The sequence below is a fragment of the Spodoptera frugiperda genome, chromosome 10, assembly GCF_023101765.2.
Source record: "Spodoptera frugiperda isolate SF20-4 chromosome 10, AGI-APGP_CSIRO_Sfru_2.0, whole genome shotgun sequence".
Classification (NCBI taxonomy): domain Eukaryota; kingdom Metazoa; phylum Arthropoda; class Insecta; order Lepidoptera; family Noctuidae; genus Spodoptera; species Spodoptera frugiperda.
In genome coordinates this window covers 8182353-8207312 of record NC_064221.1, presented here as the reverse complement: position 1 = coordinate 8207312, position 24960 = coordinate 8182353, and the positions used below count along the sequence as shown (strand labels likewise).

Below are 24960 nucleotides of genomic sequence, written 5' to 3'. Positions count from 1 at the left end.
TGTGAGAAAAAATTGTACAGGGCAGTACGAAGTTTGTACAGCCAGCTAGTACTTATATAAAATACTTCTTATGAAGAGTTCTATACAGAAATATAAGTAATAAAATAAAGGGTCTATTCATTTGGGTCGAGCAAAGTTATTTTATATAAACGTATCTCTTAACTTTGACTAGTAAAAATATTTGTTTTAATTTTATAAGTATCGAACATTGAGAATTTACTTGGTTAGATACGTTTATATGAAATCGTTATAGATTTTAGATAATTATGATTTTGGATTATAATGGAGTATTTATATCATGTAGCTGTAACATATTCTTCTGAAGGGTAGGAAAAAAACAAAAACTACTAATTTTTATAAATTTAGGACACTCAAATAAATAGGCAATGACGCTTTAACTTTTTAAAGTAATCTTGTCAATCGAACGCTTTATTAGCACACAATAAAAATACTCCACATTACCAGGGGACTTAGTACGAGTTTGTTTTACTTATAACGAGACTGAAACGAGAGCGCGTTCGGCTTTCAGATTGGTTGGTTCAATCGCGCCGGCCAATCTAAGCGCGGAAGACGTTGTCGTTTCGTTTTCATTCAACGTTAAGCAAACTAGTACTAAGGGTATAAAAACTAAGAAATTAAATAAAAAACCCATCGATTATGTGAAATGAGAACATAACACACCTGTAACGCCTAGATCCATAATAATCAGGCGACACTGATCTCTCTCTATGGAGGTCGTGCTGGGAACCGCGACTATATTTTGACATTGCAACACACATTGCAAGCAGGCAACACCATGCAATGACATCACAAGATGGCGGCGACGTGTCGGGGTGCATGATCGTGAAAATGGCGGGAAACAAAAACGAATAACATAAAATAAATGGTTATGAAGACTTTACACAAACAAGGAAAAAAAGAAAATCGAATTTAAAACCACACAGATTATTTTAAAATGGAAAAATAAAAGGTTTTTTTATGGACAACATTTAAAAAAAGGGGTTTAAATAAATAATTGACGTACCCAGGTGCGCCCTTAGTAGCGCTCTTGGCTGAAACCTTTCTTGGAGTGCTTTCGCGACCTTGGTTTTGACTCTTAACCTGTTGGGATAAGGTTCAAATTGCAATAACATTACATTACACATGATACGGCAGATAAACTTGAATGACATACATACCTCCTTTAAAAGACATATGTCACAGAAAAATATACTTTACTATCATTCACACAAGATCCAATTTCGATTATCAAATAATTACTCAATTAGATCATAGGATACTCAACTCTAATCTCCTTTACACAAGATCTACTTTACAGTAGCAATAAGTACCTGGTACGCCTTGCAGACGCGGTCGACTTCATTCTGTCTCTTCTGCGTGTGTTCCATCAGCTCCTTGTGGTCCTCAATGAGGCCTTCGAGAAGCTCGATGGATTCTGGCAGTGGTTCCGATTCGAGTGCTAGAGGAAAAATAATTTAATATAGATGAGAATAATTTTTGGAATTAAGGTTATGAGATTTCAATACAGGGGTGTAAATGGACTGCTATACGCCCGAAAACCGATATAATTCTTATAATTGTAGGTAATAGTTTTTGTTTTCGTGTTATCTATGCCACATCAGCCTTAAGCAGTTGCTTACAATTATTATCACATAAAATAAATATTGAATTCCTTAAATAACGTTTTTTACCATCAACTGCTTGCGGCGTTTGGGACCGTTCCGTTTACACCCAATAAGAGCGGGAATTGAATTCAAAATTCGATGAACAATAAATAAATTCCTTCTTTCTGTGCCTTGTTAGCTATTTCAAAACGCTTACTCAATAGTTTGTCCAGAATAAAACACTGATTAGAAGAGATTCTTCCAAGTTTACCAAAAAATCTAAAGGCTATTTAGATTTATTATTATAAGAGGTAATTAAGAATTTATAAACATAATGTTTTAACAATAGACCATACTTTTGATTAAATAACAATACTACACAAGTATTAACACAACACTCACTCCTCATTACATGGGACTTATAACACAAATGGTAAAAAGTTGGTGTATATTGTGTCGTAATGAGCACCTTTGCCTACCCCTTCGGGGGTAAAAGGCGTGACGTTGCTTTTTTTACTTTCACCTGCTTGCGGCGTTTGGGAGCGTTCCGTTTACAACCTGTATGTTAATAATATACAAAAGGAAAGTTACCCCACGTTCGAATAAAATTGCAGTACTTACACAGCAACGTGTTCTCGAGCCCGATGAGCCACTGCAGCAGTTCCTCGAGGACCAGGTCCAGGTCCTTCAGGCTCTGCATGTGGGCCTCCAGCTTGCCGCCGCGCTGCATCGCCCATTGCCATACCTAGTGCGAGGAATTAGAAATAAATACCACTACTAAGTTTGTACTAAGTCCTAGGTTAAGTAAATGTAGTCTAGGATAAGTTAGTGATTGCCCTCAAATTTGTAATGCCTGAAAAAAGCCGTTAAGCTGTACATTCATTTAAATTAAGACCTGTGTAATACCTTAACATGCAAATAAATATTTTGAGTTTGAGTTATAATATCAACTGTTTAAAGGATTTTAGACCTTATTACAAGATGGTTAAGTTGAATATGTGTTTTGTGTATTTGATAAAATACAGGACGCAGATCATCCCACTTTAATTTTCAACTTTATAATAAGATCGGTAAAGTTAAGAATCGGTTTAAGGTTTTTGTTTGTGACTGCATTTACTATTTCTGTAAATTCATCAAAACAGTTTAAGTTGTTTTCGATAACGAGACTAAAAACATTACTTATTCTGAAAATTGTATTATAAGACAGCATCATCTTATGATAGCGAAATTAATTTGGAACATGATTCCATTATGCACATTTAAAAATAATCATGTGAGCAGTTATCAATGATTGATAATAAATTAAATATGGCCTTCTGCTAGATAAATATGCTATATTATCAATAAAATGGCAATGCAGTCGATATGTTATTGTTACTGAGTACCAAACAAACCGTTTTAGGTACTCACGTACATAAATTATACTTGCATACGTAATATGTACGTAAATACGAACGTACCACAATAAATACGTACGTAAATACCTGCCATCCTACCATCTAGTCTAGAATCTAGACTAATAAATAAAATTGGAGTGTAGGTTTGTAATATTAAAATAACATTTTCACTACGTGCATAATTATTAATATATGTACATATCTATACATATAAAAATCAATTGCTATTCCTTTGTCTCGCTAAAACTCGAGAACGGCTGGACCGATTTGGCAAATTTTGGTCTTGAATTATTTGTAGAAGTCCAGGGAAGGTTTAAAAGGTGAAGAAGAAGAAAATATCAAATAATTGACGGAAAAACCCTAAAAACTGCCCTTTCCTTTATCCCATACAAACGTTTTCTAACTAATACGTAGAGTCAATTTGAGCTTTATTGCTATTGGATAAAGTTCATTGTTGGATAAATGCTATTGGATACTAAAAAACAAATGCTATAGATTCCCTACTAATATTATAAATGCGAAAGTAACTCTGTCTGTCTGTAATTACGCTTTCACGCATAAACCAGTGAACCGATTTTGATGAAGATGATGATTTTGGTACTGAGATAGAATAGACCTTACTTGATACTTTTTATTGCAAAAAAATAGCGGAAAATGGGTAAAAAGAGGGGATGACTGTTCATATGTAAATTCATCATTTTAAAAGCTGTAACAGTGAAACTTTGTATTTAGACACTTAAAGATAAACGAAAGAACATGGTCTACTTTTTATTGCAAAAAATACGGGAGAGTGGGTAAAAATAGGGGATGAATGGTCATATGGAAATTCGTCATTTTTAAAGCTGTAACAGTGAAATTTTGTATTTAGACACTTAATGAGGAGCGAAAGAACATAGGCTACTTTTTAATAAAAAGGGTATAAGGCGTAGTATGTTTGATAGAGGAGATTAATGTTTGCTTGAAAATTCGTCATTTTCGTTAATACGTTGCCTGTGGCTTCACTCGCGTTCGATTCTTATTTAAATACACATATACTTATTTAAATCGCCAATATCCCTACTACCATACTAATGTTATGAATGCGAAAGTAATCCTGTTTGTGTTGAGGTTACGCTTGCACGAATGTTTTTTTTTTGGAATATAACAACGAAACAATGTATTTTTTTATTGATAGGCAATATATAGGAAATTAAAGGATAATAATATAGATAACCTTGGCTACTTTTCATCATGATTATAAAATGATGAATCGGCGGTCGTGGTTTCTTTGGAATACATATCTTTAAAAATGCTAACAGTAACATATTCTCAAGTAATTCACATTTTAGATGACATGCGGCAGCATTTTGACCACTAACACCACTACGCGGACGAAGTCGCGGGCAAAAGCTAGATTCGATAAATTTTCATTTGTACATGTCAAATATTTGTTGTTTCTAAATTCAAATTCTGTAAATAATGATTGACATTTATGCATAAACTATGAAAAGGGTGAATAAACAATTGTCTGTATTTTTTTTAATCTATTGAAAATGTTGAAAAGTGCATTAAGCATTAATAGAAATTCCTCAAATATGAATTATGCGTGCGTTCAGAAATAATGACAAATTATCAACAGTTACGCGTGTGTTCAGAAATTGTAAAAGTGTATTTTGTGTGTAAGTTTCTATTCACGTTTTCGAACAAACGATGCTCTTTCAATATAGTCTATTGGTGTGAATGACATTGACATTCGTATTGCGCGTTTTTTAAAACATTATTATGCAAAATTAAATGTATATTTTTCAAAATTTCTGAGAGATTATCATAATATTTCTTCGAGTTTTAAAGACTAAGAAGATTTTTATTTGCTAATAAGTGTTTGTTAATCAAGGTAAGTTCACATCCTCATTATTGATTTTTAGTAACTTTTGGTGACTACGAAATACTACAATTTGGTATACACGGTTATGCAGAAAATGTATGAGAGCTTTTTATTTTCAGTTGGAATTTCGTTTTAAACAATGCTACCAACCAGACGTACAAGCTTAGGCCGCAGAACTCGAAATACGGCAAGTCAAAGAAATATAAGAGCAAATCAAACTAATGAGCATCGCGAAGCGCGAAATGAACTTGAACTGAATCGATATCAAGATAGAAATGTTGTGTTTAATCCCCACAAAGCTGCATTCAGTTATAATGTGGCAATTGATTACAGTTCAGAGCAAATTGTTGCTATTGGACTAATGAACATTGTGTGTCCACATTGGGATTGAAATTAAAAAATGAAGCCTCTGGATTGTGTTGCGCCAGCGGCCAAGTCAAATTGACGCCATTGGTACCGCCACCAGAGCCACTACATTCATTGGTTAATTTTTTGACTCATATCCAGCAGTACAATAATTGCTTTCAAATGACATCATTTGGGGCAACAAAAGTTATTACGAGACAATTTTTTGCCTACTTTTAGCAAGTAAGTATAATGGCAAACGTTTTTTTTTTTAGTTTTAAAACCATGTAGCTGGTGCAAAATATGTCGAGTCAGTGATGTGTTTATTTTGTAAACAATAAATCAAATACATAATATAATAGTCTATAATCCGAAGACTTAATCAGCCACATTTATAACATGTTGTATTTTATAGTGGCATGAGCAAGATGTTCTTGGTAAAGCCTACTACCTAAAGCTGCCGTGGAAGGCTGTTTAATGTCGAGGTTAAAAGTAGTTTTAACTTGAAATGATGTAAAGTATTGTGGCAGTATTTTGCGAGCCACATGGTGGTACAATTTGCTATACAATTGCCTGTATACATATTTATATTCTTGCAGATTCAGGGATTCAAATATATCATCAAACAGGTTCCTTATTGCCAGTGCCTGTTGAAGACTATACATTTTTGCAAATATATTTTATGGACAATTCAGCAAGAGAAGTCGATCAGCGTTGCGCACACAACAACTCAGTAAAGAGATCCATTGTGATGAACAACTTCAAACATTTTTCCTTCAACACAATGAATTAGTTGCATTAGACCGATGCATTAGACCGCATGCCATCAGATAATCACAAAATTGTCATCAGAGCCGATAAGGCGCCTGCAGGACAGTGAAATGATTGAATCCTATGAAATAAACACTATTATGAAAATATATTTTGTTTTTTTTTAAATTAGTGAAGTCCTTTTCAGGTATAGTGAGATCAGGAAATTATAGATTCATTTTTATATGGAGGATATTTATAGATTCCAATTCAAATTGAATAGGGACTCATACATAACTCAGCTATACAAAATAAAGTAGAGCATCATTGCTACGCGAAAGCGGTACGAAGTTCGCTGGGTCAGCTAGTTTTTTTATAATTTTTGGCTGTTTATCTGTCTGTCTGTTTGTTCCGGCTAATCTCTGAAATGGCTGCACTAATTTTAGGGTCTAATTTTAGTACATGCTCGGATCAGCCAAGTTTTGAAAATAATCTTCACATATTATGAATAAGAAAACCCTTCCCCAACTAAACGTATTTTAATGCGATTTTCAGATGTGAACAGATTTTAAAACCTACCTGACCAGGGGTAACCTTCCTAAAGATTTGAATCACAGGCAACACAGTCGTAACGAGGTATCTTTTATTATTATCTTTACTCATATTTTTAAACCGACTCCAAGAAAGGACGAGATTCGTATTAACACTTTAGCTTTAGCTATAACCGAACCAAAATAGAAGAAAAATAATTAAAGAAAAGAACTGTCTATTTTAAAAATACTAGAATTTAGCACAAAGGACATCGGGCGTTTTTTACCCGATTTTTTAAAAGTCGCGAACATAAACCAAAACATTTTCAAATGAAAGTGTTTGCAATCATATTTAATATTGTGTAGTTATTTTGATTCACAATAATGGGAAAATGGAAATAATTAGTAAAATGAAAATGATATTTTAAGTTGACTATTTTTCCTAATTACTAAACGACCGCTCAGTAAGTTAAAATATCACTCCGTGGTATTTTTGTAAACCCAATCAGACTAAATCCGTCAAGTTGATGTGCATGTTTCGTTCTCACTCTCGCCCATAGTCCTAAAACTGGTATACATATGTTGCGCTCGCGCAGGTAGCTAGCTTATCTTACTACATCGCAGTCCTTCGTCATCATCATCGCAGTCCTTCGCCAAAAGTTAAGATAAAAATATGTTGTTTTAATTATTTTTGATTCCCTTTTTCCTCTTCAATTATTGCCCAAAAACATTTATAAATATTTTTTAAATGTCCAATTTCTCCTTATTGCCACGACCCACAGATATGGGAACTATACCATTGTGAACTAGATTTAATTGCCTATCCACCGTACCTAATTTTATTTTTGTTCGCCGTAGGTAAGTGTCCCATACAAAAATGCCCGATGTTCTTTTATATAACTGAGTTGCAAATGAGAATGTAATGTGTTTTTATTAAACAATTGAATTTGTTTATCGTTGATAATATTATCGAATGATATCACATTTAGTCCTTGGTGATACTGAGGTGAGTTTTGTTTTGGTAATCATAACATCACGTCAGATGTGCGTAGTATATGTTACACCTACATTTTGTAAGTTTTGCAACTCCTTATAATACTTTGTTCGAGTCGAGAAGCGACGTCAAATAGCACACTTATTTGTAGGAAATTATCTAGAAAAATCGAAACTCATCAAATCTATGAATGAAAGTGTGATTATTTTTGGATATTTCTATTGTATTAAAAAGTCGAAATAATTTATTTTTCACTGAGGAAACTACCCAATTAAGAGACACTTAGTATGACTTTGCTTTACGTTCAAAGTAATTGAACCGAGAGTGCGCTCGGCGCTCTGATTGGTTCATTCGAGTCGGCCAATCACAGCGCCGAAGCGTTGACAATCGCTTCTTGTTGACGATATCAAAAGAAACAGATGATCTGAGAATAAGATAAAGATCTGAAGTGTACCTTAAGCTAGTATTTCAAAGTTAATCTCAAGAGGAAATGGTTCTAGAACATCAAGATTTAGCGGTTTCTGTGAATCAGCGTGACAACGCTTACTCGCTCTCGTTTCTTTACGTTTAACGTTAAGCAAACTGGTACTAGGGGTACTGTTTTTGATATGCAAATAGTGCAGCATAAGGACTTATTGTCATTGTCAAATATGGTAGTAGGTATTTACATCACCAAATAAATAATTATCGTGTAAACAAAACAGTAATAATTGTATCACGTTCTCGGTAACGACTTTAACGTCAAGCTATTCATCTAAAGGACATAATTCAGAAAGAAGATACCGTTTAGTCAATTTCCAACTTAACCCTTACGCAAATAAAGTCCAAAATCCATTACCAATCAATATCCTGAAAAAAAAGCAACACATACCTCATCCCACCGACTCTGTATGATAGTGATCCAGTGTTTGATGACGGTCACAGCATCAGGGTGCGCCTTGCTCAGGATAGAGTGAGCGAGAGATATAGTGTCGTCCTTGTCTCGCTGCTTCTCGTTCAGTTCGCGAACAAATCTCTCGTGGTCGCGGATCTGTTGTTGTGTTTCCACGTCGCCTTCTGGTAGTTGGCCGGAGAATCGAAGCTTGGTCTCCGCGTCCGATAGCCATTCGAGTAGCATGTTCACTGAGCGGTGGAGTTTTTCCGCCTAGTTGGGAAAAAAGGGGTAAAAATTATGTTTGGAAATGAAAATTTAAAATACGTTATGTATTTTTTTTTTATGTGTATGGTATTACTTTGAAGTTTTTTAAATGTTTAACCCTATAACCACCCAGTTAAATATCAATTATCGCGCCCCTAGCACGCGGCTACAAAACAAAGAAATATCTACACTAAATAAGGAGGAGCAATCGTGTGAAAAGAACGAAAAAATCATGCATGTTCTTTGTCCAAGCAATACGGCATGAGCGGCAGTGACACGGAAATCCTGTTTATAGGGTTAGATAGCCGTGTCTAACAGAAAATCTTCAATATAGAAGCTCATCAAAAGACATAACTTATGTAAAAAAATGTCTACGTTCTATAGATCCCCTTACCAAATTCATCAATATCAGTACAGCAATATAAACAAAAACACCTAACAAACACTCACTACAATAACCAAAATTAATAATAATGATACGTTCCTAGTTTTTAAATCTTACCTCTTTAAGAGCAGCCTCTAATCTGTGTGCCTTCCTCTCACTGAGGGACAGCACGGCCTCCCAGGCACTCTTCAACTCACTGCACTGTTGGCGGATACTGGCCGCGTCTTCACGAGGCACCTGCGGGGGAATGTCAACCTTAACGTTTGTGTTTTAAGAATCAGTATCGTAAAGCAGATGAACTAATGAGTTGAAGAAGAATTAGGATTATTTGGTGTTTTAACGAATTTGAGCTTTAAATATAGTTAGTTTAGAACTCAATTTCTTATGACATAATTGTGAGGTGACTTATTTAAAAGTGATAGGTACTGCCAGTCAGTTTTAGACTTTAATTTCTTATGTATAAGGTGTAAAATTGTGTGATACGTACAGTTGCTTCTAGATCTTTGCCGGTCTTCATGACAGACTGCATTTGTTGCTCACGTGAGTGGAGATCTTCCTCGAATTGCTGTAACAAATAATTTATATTAAAACGCGTTCCAGATATAATGTTGAATACTCAAACAGAAACATTTTGATTTATTAGCATTCAATTTATTAAAAAAAATCTCAATTAAGCATTAATTATTTAATACAGCCACATCAATACTATGATTTTCGTGAGATATACTAAATTAATTATTATTATGTTCTTTGGCTTATTCACGTAATTATTTGTCGAAGTCAATTTTTTTTAAATACATATTTTCTTTAGCGCCTCCATTTCTTTACGTCAGGTAAATCGTTCCGAAAAAAAATACAATGCCAAAACCGTATAAAAATCGGTTCAACCAAACGCAAGATAATCACGCACAAACATCCATACAGGTAAAACAGAAAACCTTCATTATTTTGAAATCGGTTAAAAATCAAACCGTATTAATTAAAACAATTATTACTACTAATACATATTATTCTAAGATATACGTCTTGGATCCGACAGATAAACTAGATATATAGTTTTTTCGAACTGTACACTAGTTCATAAGTTCTTTAACATGTACCTTTTTAATAAATAAATAAATAATAATAAACCGTCGTAACGTGGATTCGCGCGAGACACAATGTATTTTCTATCGTTGTCTTATATACCAGCAAACAAGAGGTTAAGCCTACCTTATGCTGTTCAATGAGTGCCATGACGGTGTCGAGGTCTCCGTGCACGGGCGAGTCTCCGGCCAGGTCCTTCTGTTGCTTCTTCAGCCACTCCAGCAGCGCCGACATGGCGTCCTTGAACTGGCCGGAGTACAGCAGCGCTTCTTCTAGCTTGCGTTGTCTGGGGGAGAAGATTAAGAATTAATTCATTGATTTAGTGTGGGAGAGCCACGCTTCGGATCGGATTGGCCGGTTCGAGCGGAGTGATACTATGGTCGAGCATAAAACCGACGTGAAACAACACTTGCGTTGTGTTTCGTTGTGTGAGTGAGGTTACTAGAGACTAGAGGCTCAATTACCAATATTCCCAATCTTTTCAATTCCAGATTCCCCAACAAGCCTTAAATTCCTGGTGTACTAAGCACGAATGCAATTATGACGTAAAAATTGCATTACTTGGCTACTGATAAAACTACCATGTTTAATAAAGAATAACTCTAAAAGAACTAAGATTTGGAACTTGGCGCCATAGTAACTTTTATTCAGCTCAAAATTACCTATCCAATGATGTAACACACATAGTTATTGGAAGGCGGGGCCAAGATTTGCATCCTCCTTTGTATAATATATTGTCAAATACAATAATTAGTTTTTTTTCATTTGACAAAGAAATCACTTACCTCAAAAATAATTACATTCGAATCAATTTATTTAACACATTGAACGCCATCATGATCACCGGTGACCGACGTTAGCAGAGAATTTATCTTCAACAGTTTTCTAATGGCAGTCAAAGACTTAAATAACAGAGCAATATTGTGTTAGTTTTACTATAATTTGCTTGTGTTGTGTATTTGTGTCATGTGAATTTATCTGTGTCGCTAACATAGTTGTAAGGTTCATTGTTACTAACACTAATTGAGTCACTGTTACTCGTAATAAAGATTATTAATTAATTAATTAATTAATAGGTCTTACCTGTCAACAGCCTTAGAACAGACAGTGGTCCACTTGGTCTTCATGTCGGACATCATGGTCTTGAGCGTGTTCTCGTCTCCCTTGGGCGCCTTGTCCTTGAGCTGCTTGCCCGTCTTCATGGTCTGGTCGTACACCGGCTGCTTGGCCGCCAGCGCCTTTTGGAACTCGCGGTGTTTTGTCAGTCTGTGGGGAGAAAGTTTGCATTAATATTGTGGCTTTTGTTTCATGTAGTTTTTTTTTTTATTTAAAACGTTGCTCCACATTAGGATTTCCTGTGTCGTGGGTGCATTTACAAACATACGAGTTCACATGCACATGACACCCAGACCCGAAACAACAATTTGTGGATCACACAAAGAGTTGCTCCGTGCGGGAATCGAACCCGCTACCCGTTGCGCGGCAGCCAGTTGCCCAGCCACCGCACCAACGGTGCAGTCAAATGTTGTCAAGGCAGTTTAAAGGTAATTGGGGGGTGTGATAAGTTTTATATTGTATTTATATTATATTTTATATTTTGTCGTTCTACGTGGAGGACTAAGGAGGCTTTTGTTCAGCACTGGACGTCTATCGGCTGATGATGATGATGAAGTTTTATATTCACATATATGAAACTTCGAAGTCATTATTGTAAGTAAGTAAAAGTGTGGGAAAGCTATGCTTCGGCACGAATAGGCCGGCTCGACCGGAGTGAAACCACGGTCTCACAGACAATCGATGTGAAACAACGCTTGCGTTTTTTCGTTGTATGAGTGAGGTTACCGGAGGCCCAATATCCCCCGTCCCAATCTTCCCAATCCCCGATTCCCCAAAAACCCTTAAATTCCTAACCCCCCAAAGGCCGGTAACGCACTTGTAACGTCTATGGGAGGCGGCGATTGCTTACCGTCTGATTGTTTACCGGCTTATACCATAACAAACAAATATTTTTATAGATGATTAATTTTAAGAAAATCATTACCTCTGCTTGATCTTTTCAGGGTCGTTGACGGTGGCCTCAGCGTTGAGCGTGTCCAGCTGTTCTTCAGTGTCGTTCAGCCAGTTCATCAAGTTGTTCCTACGTAAATACATAAGATTTAATACAAAGGCAAATATTAATACATTGATTACAGTCTAAATTCGAAATACTAGAAAACACCATCACACACTTCGGGAACTTTTGCTTTTGGATATTACTAACCAATAATCTCATCAATTCTACAAAACAGTCAATAGATTTTAAATCTTATTACAATACACAATACAGATGAGAATCCACTAAAATAATAAACTACTGGTAAAAGCTCACTGTACTGGCATCTGCAAAGCATTTTCAACCTTAATCGGTATAGCAATAAAGTTGAAAATAGAATATAATTAGATTAGAATTTTCACATTAAACATCTAGTTGCATTTTCAACCTAACTCACAAAGGAAATAAAGTCCAAATTCCATACCACATCTCATTAAACTCCTTGGCCTCCTTGAAGCCGTGGTCCAAAGCCCTGGTTCTCTCGGCGGCCTTGGAGACCACTCGCTCCCACCGATGTTGTACGGAGACGAGTAAGTTCTTGATGAGGATGACGTCCTGCTTCTGGCTGAAATACTTGAGGTGTGTTCCCTTTTTGTCCAAGTGTAGCATTGTTTCTCTGTGGGTAGCCACCTCTTTTTGGAAGGACTTGTGCTCTTCTATTTGGACTGTGGGTAGAAATTGTTAATGTTATTATCTAATACATGAAGGTTTGCGCGGTAGCAACTGGGTGACGTGCAACGTGTAGCTGGTTAGATTGCCCCACGGAGTGAGTCTTTGTGATCAACAAATTGTTTTGAGTCTGTGTATGTGTACTTGTATGTTTGTTAACGCACCCACGACATAGGAGAAAATCTTAATGCTGGACAACGTATATAAAAATGCGAAGTAGATCGGTAACTTATTAAAATATTTTTATAGGTATAAATAACCGTAGAAAACACAAATAATTTTGGATTTCCAAAGTTAACAATTTTGATATATAAAATAAAGAAGTGTCTATATTGGGAACTAATATATTTTTAATAACAAGTTTATAATTGTACACTGAGAGCAATTGATATTTTGTTTCATTATTAAAACTAAACGCTATTTTCCTGTAATTCGAAACTCTCAGCTCCGCAGTCGCACTTACTTTACCTACGACCACTCATCCAACGACAGTCTAATTCTAAAAGATAAAAATCTTTAGAAAACATTCTAAGAGTACTCGAGTACTAGTAAGTTTGTCCCTCATTTTGACACTCAAATGATTCGTTTACATACATAAAAAATATGTAACATCTTACAACATAAACCAATACATTGTACAGTTAAAAGCAAAATGTACATAGGGCGTTTATTTGCTAGTCTTTACTCACCAAGCAAAGTCTCCATGACCCTAGAAACAGGTTTGGCAGAGGTAAGCGTCTTCTCAGCGCTGGTCAGCCAGTCCACGAAGGCCTGGAGAGCATCGTGGAACTCCGTCGCTTCCTTCAGAGCTATCTCCAACTTGATCTTCTTGTCTGAGGCTCTGTTTGAGATAAAAAGTATTGGAGATTCATTATTTGCTGAACAATTTGCTTTATTGACGTGTAAAAATGTTATTTTAGTAACCAACTTGCAGAAATAAATATCATTTATAATTATGCGTTAGTATAAAGAGGTATATATTGATTGTTTCAATGGCGAGTGAAAAAACATATATATGTTAGTGGAACAAAAATATCTGATTCCGGTATACATATATCACACAAAAAATCACATTAATTTCTAAACAACATGATTTTCACAAGTATGGTGTTAGGTTATGTCCATATCACTCAACTCATTAAATTACAGATATTCCCGACTGATTTCGAGCTTAACCGGAGCCCTTAATTGTATAACACTAACACTACCAAATTCAAGTAAGAAGTCCTTACCTAGCAGTGACGTTATCCCAGCGCGACTTCAAGTTCTTCAGATTGTGGTGCAGCTGTGACGTGGGGTTGGGTCGGTCCTGTTTCTTCAGGTACTCCTGGCCCTGCTGCAGTACTGCCTCCACCTTCGGCCTGTTCGCTTCGATCTCGTTGTATACCTCCTGCAAAGGGTAGTAGTGGTTAAATGGTTGTTATAGAATTACTAAATAAACTACATACTTATAATCTTATATTATTATTTTAGAGGTAAAGAGTTTCTTTGTTTCAACGCGCTAATCTCTGGAACTACTGGATTGATCTGAATAATTCTTTTTGTGTTAGGTAGTTCATTTATCGAGAAAGATTATAGCCTATAACACATAACTCTATCATTGAGAGTTAAATGAGTAGGAGCCAAGTAAAGCGGGTGAAACCGCGGCGGAGTCGCTAGTTATTTATATTACTTTAAATAGTCAATGTATGTAATTCATTTGTGACTCTAACCTTTTCATCTATGTGATTTATAACAATTAAAATTTTGGTCGCCTTAATACAACTGGAAAAATAATTCACATATTTAGCTAAAGATACAAACCATGAATCTCTCGAGTTGTTCGGAGGCAGTCTCAGGCAGACCACCGACCGGCTTGGAGGCGGCGATCACGCTGTCTACCTCGGACAACCAGCTCAGCAGGTCGCCGATCTCAGCGTTGAAGCTGTTATGAAAATAATAATTATTGTTATTCACTAATAAAAAGAATAAGCTTATTGACGTAGAGATTTAATTTTGTCTAGATTTTTTAAAATCAAATTATTTTAGGCCATAGAATTCGGTCATGGAATATGCGGCGTAAACCTATTGCTATAAACTTATCATAAGATTTTACTGAGAATTCAAGTGTGACAGAGCCATGACGGTGTTGTTTCGTTGTGTTAGTGACGTTACCGGAGACCCAATCACCCCCTTTCCCAATTCCCAATTCCCCAACAATGCTTAAATTCCTAACCTTTAAAAGGCCGGCAACGCACTTGTAACGCCTCTGGTGTTTCGAGTGTCATGGGTGGCAGCAATTGCTTACCATCAGGCCATCTGCTCGTTTACCGGCTTATACCGTAAAAACAATCTATAAAAGAAAAACCCAAAATTTTGCCACTACTACAAACTCTTAGTCGGCATCAGTTTTAGGGCTTCTCAACCAAACACTTTATACAAGAGAACCTCCTCCACAACTGACCTCTGTGCCTCCCTGAGCGCATCCTCGAGCTCAGTCTGCCGGTCCCTGGCCTTCTGCTGCAGCTCTCGCCACTTCCTGTTCAACGTGGCCAGCTTCTCAGCAGTCTCACCTGCCTCGTCCGTACCTACGTGTATAAGATACCATGCAGTTGTTTTGCGGATGATAGTTTTAAAGAATACGGATGATGACTGGGTCAAAAATAAATTGTTACAACTTTTCAATACAATAAAATATTATTAAAATATAACAACTTTGATTCATGAACTACTTAATTTTCGATATTTTCTAGGTAAATTTTTAATACAATAAAATATTCTAAAATAATCACACTCTCATTCATAAATTTGATGAACTATTTAATTTTTCGTTTTTTTCTAGCTAAATTTCTAGAAATAAGTCTGCTATTTGACGTAAAAATCTGATGACGTCATAATAGAGTATTTCATACAAAGTTCATAGAGAATATCGTTTTTGACGTTTCGAAAAAAGTATTGAATTTGACTAGTAGGAATCTAGCATATTACAAGAGAATGTTCCTATGTATGTTGATGTATTATAGAGAGGATCTCCTCTTTTGTGGGAGGTCGGTTAAAATACTGAATTTGTGTTCTAAGGAACAAATGGAAAAGTAACAACGACTAGGAAATACATATAATCATCAGATTTACAATATTCAGGAAAGTTTAAAAATCAACTCTATTAAGTTCTCAATAAGGTTGTTTTTTTTTTAATTTATTAGATGACATTGTTTTAAGATTAATTGATTAAACACATAGAATAGACGTTGACACACACTTAAAGCTTAAAGCATTAGTGCATATTGCACAGTTCTGTATTAGGATGTGGAGTATAACGGCCGAATACTCAAACGACATTAACTATCGTAAACTAGCGTTTGAGTATACGGCCAAAAGAAAATTAGAAGAAGTATTATTTTAATAGAATATTGAAGAGTTGAGATGCTGTTAGACGTTAATGAATAGACTTTTCGTATGTCGATAGTAACTGAGTAAGAATTTTTGTATGGAGTTTCTTGCTCGTTTTTCTCCATAGGAATCCACACTTTGGAACTACCACATTCATATGAATGTAACATATTTTCATGACAATTATCAATGGGCTAGTTAAGTGTTAAACAGGACAAAAAGAATATTCAAAGCCTTTGCAAACGATTTGCAACTCCTATCTAATATTACCATTTAAAGATTAACTTATGCAATTGATAACCAACCTTAGTCTTAAAGTTTTAAAGTCCCATTTCATTTAACGCACAAATCTTTTTATCATACAATTGACAACCAACCTTAGTCTTAAGATTTTAAAGTCCCATTTCCAGTCCCAAAAACAAAATAACTTATGCAATTGATAACCAACCTTCAAGTCTTAAGATTTTAAAGTCCCATTTCATTGAACTCACAAATCTTTTTATCACACAATTGACACCCAACCTTACACTTAAAGTTTTAAAGACCACAATTCTTTTTGTCCTTCATAAAAAAATGTATGTATGTAAATTATAAATCACAAAAGCAGAAGCGCGGCCACATACCCGTACCCTGCTGCACGATCTGCGCGCCGGCGTCGTTGAGCGTGTCCACGCTCGCCTGGTGCGCCGCGATGTCGTTTACTAGGACCTTCAGCTTCGCCAGCTCTACTTCCAGGATCTGTGGGTCGCCGGCCACCTGGTTGGGGGAGATTTGGGGTTTAAGGATGGAATGGGTTTAAGATATGTTTTTTACTAAGATGAATTTCAAGTCATATAAAGAGTAATGAAAAATCTTATGACAGACATAAATTCAATATCACTCATTCTGTTTTTCTCTCAGTCAGTCAGTCACTCACTCTCTTTTTCTCTCAGTCACTCACTCACTCACTCACTCACTCTTTTTTTCTCAGTCACTCACTCACTCACCCGCTTTTTTCTATCAGTCAGTCAGTCAGTCACTCTCTTTTTCTCTCAGTCACTCACTCACTCTCTTTTTCTCTCAGTCACTCACTCACTCACTCTCTTTTTCTCTCAGTCATTCACACACTCACTCACTTAATCAATCACTCACTCAGTTTTTCTCTCACTCACCCCTCTCAAAAATTCACTTACCGGTCTCAAAGTATCCAAAGTCTCTCCAGTATTATGGATCCAAGTCAGCAGTTCTTGCAAGGCATGCTGTAACTGCCCAAGCCTTAGAAGAGCCCGTTCCAATTGCTGCTGCCTTTCCACCATGCCTCGAAGTAACGCTGACCAACGCGAATTGACTTCTGTCAATGGAGCCTTGATGGCTGCCGCCTGTTCTGATGACGTTCGCTCTGTCAGCTCTTGGGCTTGCCTGTGGGTTGAGTAAAGAGGTTAGTTTTAAGGAAGGGGTGGGGTGAATCAATGGTGGGAGTTTAGAGGTGTTGGTTTGAAGTTATGTTGATGAGGTTAGGTGTAGAGAATAGCATATTAAGTTATTCTTAAGGGTTTTTTTTTATTTTCAATCTTATTTCAATGGAGTAAAATTGAAAGTGCATTAAAGAGTACACAACAGCGTATTGAGCTGTCTTTAACTTATTTAGATTGTCAACTTTATTGATGTTAAAATAGAATTGAAAATCTATTTAAGATATTTGACTGATTAGCATTGCAATTATCAACTTAACTTCAAACCTGTGATCACAACTCTCATTTATTTTTATTTTTTTATTATATCCACCATTGATTCATAAAAAGAACATCCCATGACGTCACAATACAATCCGCAAACAAGACAGACATAGACGAGACAGAGACAGAAATAGTTAGTATGAAAGAGACAGAACACACTTCTAGAAGATAGGTTAAAGAAGTAGAAGTATAGGAGAAACTGCTAAAACTACAGATAATATAAAAAATATTTCTTAACTATGTTTTAGTTCACGTCAAATATAAGTGCTCTATTTTTGCATACTAATATAATTATTGCAAGATATATTTAAAATAATATATTTTTATAGAGCAACATTGTGAAAATAGAGCTGCGAATATTTTTGACGAGAACTAAAACAGATTGAGTTTGATATACAAAGGGTGTAATTGATACCGTATTTTTGTAAATATACATATCTACACATTGAAAATATTTCTTAATCATTTCTAATATGACTTTCATCATCTTTAATATGACTTTGTTCATTATTGTGTATATTAATACTCATATTATTCATAATGAGACATTACTCATTATTATAAATTAAGTTTTTTTTAATTGCTTAAATCATATCAATATTAATTACACCCTCTATACACTTTATTCAGAAACACGCTATACATAAACACACACAAACAAGGATCTAAATAACTACGGTGCAGAGACAAACAGAAGCGCACACAAGATTAATTGTTATTCCTTGCCTCATAAGACTCCTTTTTCAATGTCGGGCAAATCCATGGGGTCGCATAGAAAAATACACGATTAGTAATTTGTGGAAAATAATCTTTTAGGTATAAGAGTGCTGTGTAAGAAAGGGGAGTGGGAAATGTGACAGTATTTGGCCAGTTTCACGAATTACAACTTTATTTTTATTAACGTTAAGTGTCAATTTTCTTTGACAGATATGTATAGATTTTCTGTTAGTGGACTCTTAAATAAATACAGTTTAGGCACTTAAGAGCCGTTTCTTAGATCTTTTTTGTGCTTCTTTCTAGAAGATAGGAGTCATAAAGTCTATGAAGTTACAGTGAAACTGACCAAAGATATTTATTTGTTTCTATAAAAAGTAAGAGAGAATGTAAATATCACATTTAGTTTTGTCAAGTGTAAAAAAAAAACTAAAGGAAGGACGGGGAAGCCTAACTAAAGACTAAAGAACTGGAAACCACCACCAGAATAAAATTAAAAAGAAAAATACACACAAAACAAGAATAGTTTTACAATCTTTCCAAACTTTATATTTTTTTTATCCCTCAAAAAGCTTTAAGTTTATAATTTAACCTCATGCAACCCAGAATATCCCACATTTTAAAATATAATTCCCAAAAAATAAAAAAGAAACAGCAATAGTATTTAAACTTATTTCAATAAAAAATCTTGGCTAACTGCATATCAGGTACAAGTATGACTGATAACAGGTCTATCAGGTACAAGTATGACTGACAACAGGTTTATCAGGTACAAACATGATAGGAACAGGTCATTACATACCTGTTGAGTGCTTCGACTTTAACCATGTGAGGGTCGACCTCCTGCTTGAATGAGGCTAGCTGGGCGATCTGACGCTTGACGGCGTCTATGTCGGAGCCCAGGGCACCCATGCGGGAGAACTTGTCCTCGGCAGAGTCCAGGAATTCTAGGAGGTTCTGGAAGGAAGGATATTTTGTCAGTATTGTAAATATATTGGCTATTGTAGAGATTATTACAATGTATGAAAATCATACATCTATCTGTTGCTAAGGCAATAAATAAATATAAGACAGGTTTTTATACATATGTTGTCGCACTATGAGGTAAAATGAATTATAACAGTTCAGGAGTAGGAACTCGCTACATCATTGCTCAGTACAAAATGTACTAAGAAACGACGTCATGCCGAAACGAAATATTTTTTGATTCCATAAGGAAAGAAAATATCCGTGTGATAAAAATAAGTGTTCCATTTTTTTCATTATCTTATCTTCCAAATTCGACAATATAGACTGCAGACGACATACAAACTGTACTTGATTCATCTTCCTTACAATTAGCAATGACCTATTCAATAATGACTTGACTTATAACAATTACATCTATCTAATCCCCAATTTACATTAATATCTCACCTGTAAAGTATCGTGGAACTCCATGGCCTTCTCCATGGCGTCGATGAGGTTCTCCTCGCGGCGGGCGTACAGCGCCGTGATGTTGTCCCAGGCACTGTCCAGGTCTTCCATGTGTTTCTTCACCTCTGGCTTGTCTGGCTCGCCACATAGCGACATCAGGGTGGAACCCGTTTTACGGACTTTCTCCACCTGGTGAAAGAAGGGTGTGTGATGAGATGATGTATGGAAGTTTTTGATGTATTTATGTACCTAAAGTTGTACTATCTAATTATTTTGAATAAAACTTTTAGTCGAATTTAATAAAACAACTTCAGAAAGTCAAGTAGAAAAGGTCGATAATTTTTAAGTAAAAGAATTGTCTAAAATTGTCATGTTTGGGGACTTTTTTAGATGTATTTTTTTTTAAATCAACGAAACCACTTTATTTTTCTTATAAGGCAGATTCAAAGCAAAATATAACATATTTTATGGGGGAGAATTTAAATCAAATGAATCCATGGTGACCAAAATAACATGTGTCACAAACAGGGACTTTATAACTCAAAATCTGCATTATTTTTGTTTTCCTTTCCATTTTATTTGACTTATAACCCAAAACAACACGTACCTCAGGCTTGGTATGGTCGATCTCGTGTCGTATCTCCTGCAGCGCGACCTGCTGGGCCTCGATGGCGCGGGGCTGCGCGGCGGGCGGCGCCTGCGCAGACAGCGTGTCCTCCAGGTCGGCCAGCTGCGCCATGACGGCGGACAGCTGCGCCCAGAACCGCCGCGCCACCTCCAGCGTCGACTCCAGAGAGTTGCCGCGGTCTGTACTGGATCGTTGGACGTCGTCCCATAGTCTGGGGGAAAGGTTTTGTTATAGAATGGACAGATAGATTTGTATGTATTTAATACCAACACGCTCTAGGCTGACAGACAGACTGACGGACAATTTAATTTGACGTTTCAAAAGTGCCTTATGTAGGATTAATTGAAATAAATGCTTTGACTTTGACTTTGACTAGGGTACTAGGGAACCCAAATTAGTGAAATAATACCTTTCATGTATCAGAGAAGTGATGTGTTCATAAAATTACTACCAAACAACAGGACTAATTACATATATACATAACTTCACGCCTGACTCCCATGGGTGTAGGCAGATACTATTGCTACGATTCTTACATACTTCTTTCATTTCATCAATAGTCGTCAGTCTTATCATAAATTAAGGATCATTTTATGTTATTAAGATTTGATAAATATAAAAAATTTAACATTATCTATTTATGCTAGAGTGATCCACTTAAACTAGATTAAAAACGTTTGACTCTGGAACAGGAACCAAACCTCATGTCAAAACCTCGCTTCCGACAAGATCAATTAAATCCAGTCTTGACAACCCCCCACAAATTCCCTCTTTACCTAAATAAATAGCAAACACTCACTTGTTAAGCTTATCAAGTTTGTTCCTGATGTCCCTGACAGCGGGGTCGCTCTTGTTGGCCTTGCTGATGACGTCAGAGGCCGCCCTCTGCACCGCGTTGTAAGCCTCCTGTCGCTTCTCCAGGTCTTCTACTAAGGCGTTGTTCTCTTCTATCTGGTCCCTGTTGGTGACAGAAGGTATTAGGATTGCATTTTTGTGTTGGAGGAAATTGGATTGTATTTGTATTGGTGTAAAGTTGTAATTTGGTTGATGATATTATACAGCGATGGTTTAATCTAAGTACACTAGGCAAGTTTTCAAAAGAATTCGCTATTTACTTTAGCTAGGTTAACCAAGTTGATTGATTACGTGTTTTTGACCAAGTTAAGTTTAGCTGGTCTCACTCTTGTACTTACTTAAAACATTATGAAATTTTTCATTCAAATTATTTTGAATTCCATAATTTTTAACAGTTATTCGAGAAACCACAAAATAACCTTATATTATTTTGCCAGACTCGAAAATCGAACCCCAGATATCTTGCTCACATTTGTGGTCACTCAACCAACAAGGCAGTTATTTATTAATTTCTTATTTCTAATTATTATTATGAAGTACTTACTCAATATTATTACTATAGGACTTATAACACAAATGGTGAAAAGTGGGTGTACATTGTACAGCGGCATTACGTGCAGTAATATGCACCTCTGCCTACCCCTTCGGGGATAAAAGGCGTGACGTTGTGTGTGTGTTTACTTACTCAATCTTAGGCGGGTGTGCGGAGACTGGCTCGGCGCGGTGTAATTGGTCGGCGGCGCCCGATAGTGCGCGGAGCATGCCTTCCAACTTGTCCGAGAACTGGGACGACTCTTGTAGAGCCTGCCGACGGAAATTGGATGTTAAATGTGTGAAATTAGAGTTGATTGTTGTGTGCACTTTATAGTGAATATCGGTTACAATTTGATAGTTATTAAAGAATCATTCAAATTCGTAATAGTTTCCAATAGTTTTAATTGCAGACTTGAAATTACTAATTTTGAAATTCAAAATCCATGATAGGAAATCTAAATATTTAATGGAAAAAAATCAATAACCAATCAGCAAAATTGTCAAAGATCCAGTTGATTTCCGTATGTTTTTAACTAAATAAATGGAACGTTATATATATTATTTGCTCCGTTTTATCAGTGCAATTTAAACAAAACCTATATAACACATTTATCCCAAGAAAAAGAGAAGAAAATCGTATACTAAACCGATGTTGAAGCTGTATATGTATGTAATTGTATATACATATATATAAGTAGTAAATACACCTAGAACCACCTCCACTATCATTTACCATCTCCGTCCACCCAAAGGTTGCCTGGGAGAGATCGTTGTAAGCGATAAGGCCGCCTTTGTACCCTGCCATCCATTGAACGCTACTTGTATATATGTATGTCTGGAATTGTAAAAGGTGTACAATAAAGACACTCGGTATTGTTTAAATTATTTGTTTTCGTCTTATTTTCCTGGTGAATATTTGATTTCTTTACGGTAGGTTTACCAGTTTTACTTTGAACAACAAAACAATAAAGACTATATTATTATTAAATTATTCCGACCTGCTCGAGTTCCTGCTGTCGCTGGCGGAGCTCTGCCCTGAGCGCGTTGTACCGGTCGCAGTCGGCGTCCACGATGTCCTGCACCTTGGCCGCGTCGTCGCCGCCGCACAGCCGCGCCAGCGCCTCGCCCGTCTTCACCAGCTTGTCCACCAGCGGCTTGTGGTTGCTTATGGATTGTTGCAGCATCTATGGGGCAGGGGGTGTGGTTTATTGATGGTGAATAGGGTAGAGAATTCACGTATAGTAAGCTGGAGTGTGCTCGTAAATGTAAGTGGAAAATGTTGTATTTTTTTCAATCATTTGTAAAGGTTCATATCATATTATAGTGTTTTGGATTTTGTGCTCTTAAAAAAAAACTGAATTTCTATACCTTAATTGGCAAACCTGCTAACTCCTTATGAGCAAATTCTTCAGGAGACACTTAAAACTCTATCATGCTTTTTATTACAAACGATGTTAACGACAAAAAAAAATTTGAAATATGTGGAGTTGGCTGGTTTGCAAATTAAGGTATCGATTTAAAAACTGACTTCAGGAAACCAAAAACAAAAAAGCAATAAATTACTATTATTAGTACTGATAGAAAGGTTTGAAATCGGTATCATGAGCTTATATAAAAAAATATAACTTAATGGTGACAAAATTGCAAACATAAGGAAGGGATACTCACTTCATTCTTGTCTTGCTGGTGTACGATCTGTTCAGGTCTGAGAGCCGGCATGGCCAGCATCTGGATCTGTTTCTCCATGTCATCCAACCACGAGGACAAGCTGCAATAATGCATTATATTATAACATCTATGAAGTAATATTCAGCTTTACAAGGAGCTTTACATAGAGAGGAGAGGAAGGAGGGTAGAGGGGCCTATATTAACATCAATCAATATTCGGCTTTACAAGAAGCTTTTGTGTAGAGTGATACAGTGTGAGGGGGGTTTGCCCTGCAATGGGACGATCAAATCTAAAATGTAATCTAAGTAATATTGAATACTGCATAAAGTTCATTGTGATTTGCGGCTAATTTATGAAATTATTGGAGGATGTAAACCGACTAATTTCAAGTCATATTGGGGCTCATATTTATTCGCGTGTGTCAGCCGTATATTACAATTTTATACATAATGTGGAGTCATAATTTCTCAAATTAAAGTGATATCTTAATATATCGTAATTATATCTTAGTCATAAGTGTATTAGGGACAAATAACGTAGAAAAATCTTTAAAATAAATAGAAATTTTCTAAAACTGAGCTTGTAATGAAATCAAATAATGAGTTATATCATTTAATTTAAGATTCTTCCAAGTGAATTAATTTACTTCTGACGAAGTTACTATCCCTTTAAAAGATTAATATTATAAAATAATATTAGAGATAACTAAGACTCCTCACCCATGATGAGTATCAGCGAAGTGCTCGGCGAGTGGCAGCGCCTGTTCCAGCGCCGCCAGTCTCTCTGCCGCGAGCTGACCGACTTCTTCCATCATCTCCTTCAACTCCTCAGTACGTTCCCTGATCACCGCCGTCTCTTCTGAGGACTGGCATTCGCGAAGGACCTGGTGGTGGTAGTAAGTTTAGTATTAAAGTTATTAAGCTATGTGGTTCAATATCTAGGTATAATGTTATGTTTAAGTTTGAAATTGTGCTTGTAAAGTAATTAAGTTGCGCTAAATTTTTGCGCAAGTTAGAGTTGAATTTGCGCATTTTTTGAACTTATTAGGTTTGATAAGATTGAATAATTTGTCTCTTAGATTGGATTAAAATATTATGATCATAATTTGCGCAAGTATGGGATAAAGTTGCGCATGTGTATTAGCAAAATAGTTTAACTCGGATACGAAAAGCTAACTTTTTAGGACTTTATTAGTAAGAAAAATTG

At 36.0% G+C, this 24960-nt stretch overlaps 1 protein-coding gene and 1 long non-coding RNA gene across 49 annotated transcripts in view; one reads left to right on the top strand and one right to left on the bottom strand.

Moving 5' to 3' along the window:
- The window catches only part of LOC118277469 (microtubule-actin cross-linking factor 1), a 323764-nt gene that overhangs the window by 19185 nt on the left and 279619 nt on the right, over positions 1-24960 (bottom strand). For 30 of the 48 annotated variants that reach the window (XM_050696478.1, XM_050696476.1, XM_050696481.1 and 27 more), the window contains 26 exons: positions 24474-24637; positions 23754-23853; positions 23084-23269; positions 22237-22355; positions 21496-21654; positions 20676-20907; positions 20069-20257; positions 19455-19609; positions 18665-18676; positions 17396-17621; positions 16847-16979; positions 15298-15421; positions 14658-14778; positions 14087-14244; positions 13544-13695; positions 12610-12850; positions 12135-12230; positions 11177-11359; positions 10220-10379; positions 9495-9572; positions 9125-9244; positions 8356-8628; positions 2226-2349; positions 1332-1459; positions 1025-1101; positions 682-753 (listed from right to left, as the gene is read on the bottom strand). In XM_050696478.1, coding sequence (XP_050552435.1) covers positions 682-753; positions 1025-1101; positions 1332-1459; positions 2226-2349; positions 8356-8628; positions 9125-9244; positions 9495-9572; positions 10220-10379; positions 11177-11359; positions 12135-12230; positions 12610-12850; positions 13544-13695; positions 14087-14244; positions 14658-14778; positions 15298-15421; positions 16847-16979; positions 17396-17621; positions 18665-18676; positions 19455-19609; positions 20069-20257; positions 20676-20907; positions 21496-21654; positions 22237-22355; positions 23084-23269; positions 23754-23853; positions 24474-24637 — 3782 coding nt within the window. The remainder of the gene's footprint in view (positions 1-681; positions 754-1024; positions 1102-1331; positions 1460-2225; positions 2350-8355; positions 8629-9124; positions 9245-9494; positions 9573-10219; positions 10380-11176; positions 11360-12134; positions 12231-12609; positions 12851-13543; positions 13696-14086; positions 14245-14657; positions 14779-15297; positions 15422-16846; positions 16980-17395; positions 17622-18664; positions 18677-19454; positions 19610-20068; positions 20258-20675; positions 20908-21495; positions 21655-22236; positions 22356-23083; positions 23270-23753; positions 23854-24473; positions 24638-24960) is intronic. The other 18 variants (XM_050696469.1, XM_050696479.1, XM_050696497.1 and 15 more) reach the window with 5 other exon arrangements.
- LOC126911154 (uncharacterized) lies at positions 4801-6329 on the top strand. Its single transcript, XR_007705703.1, has 2 exons — positions 4801-5453; positions 5810-6329. It is a non-coding gene; the product is annotated as an uncharacterized LOC126911154 (long non-coding RNA).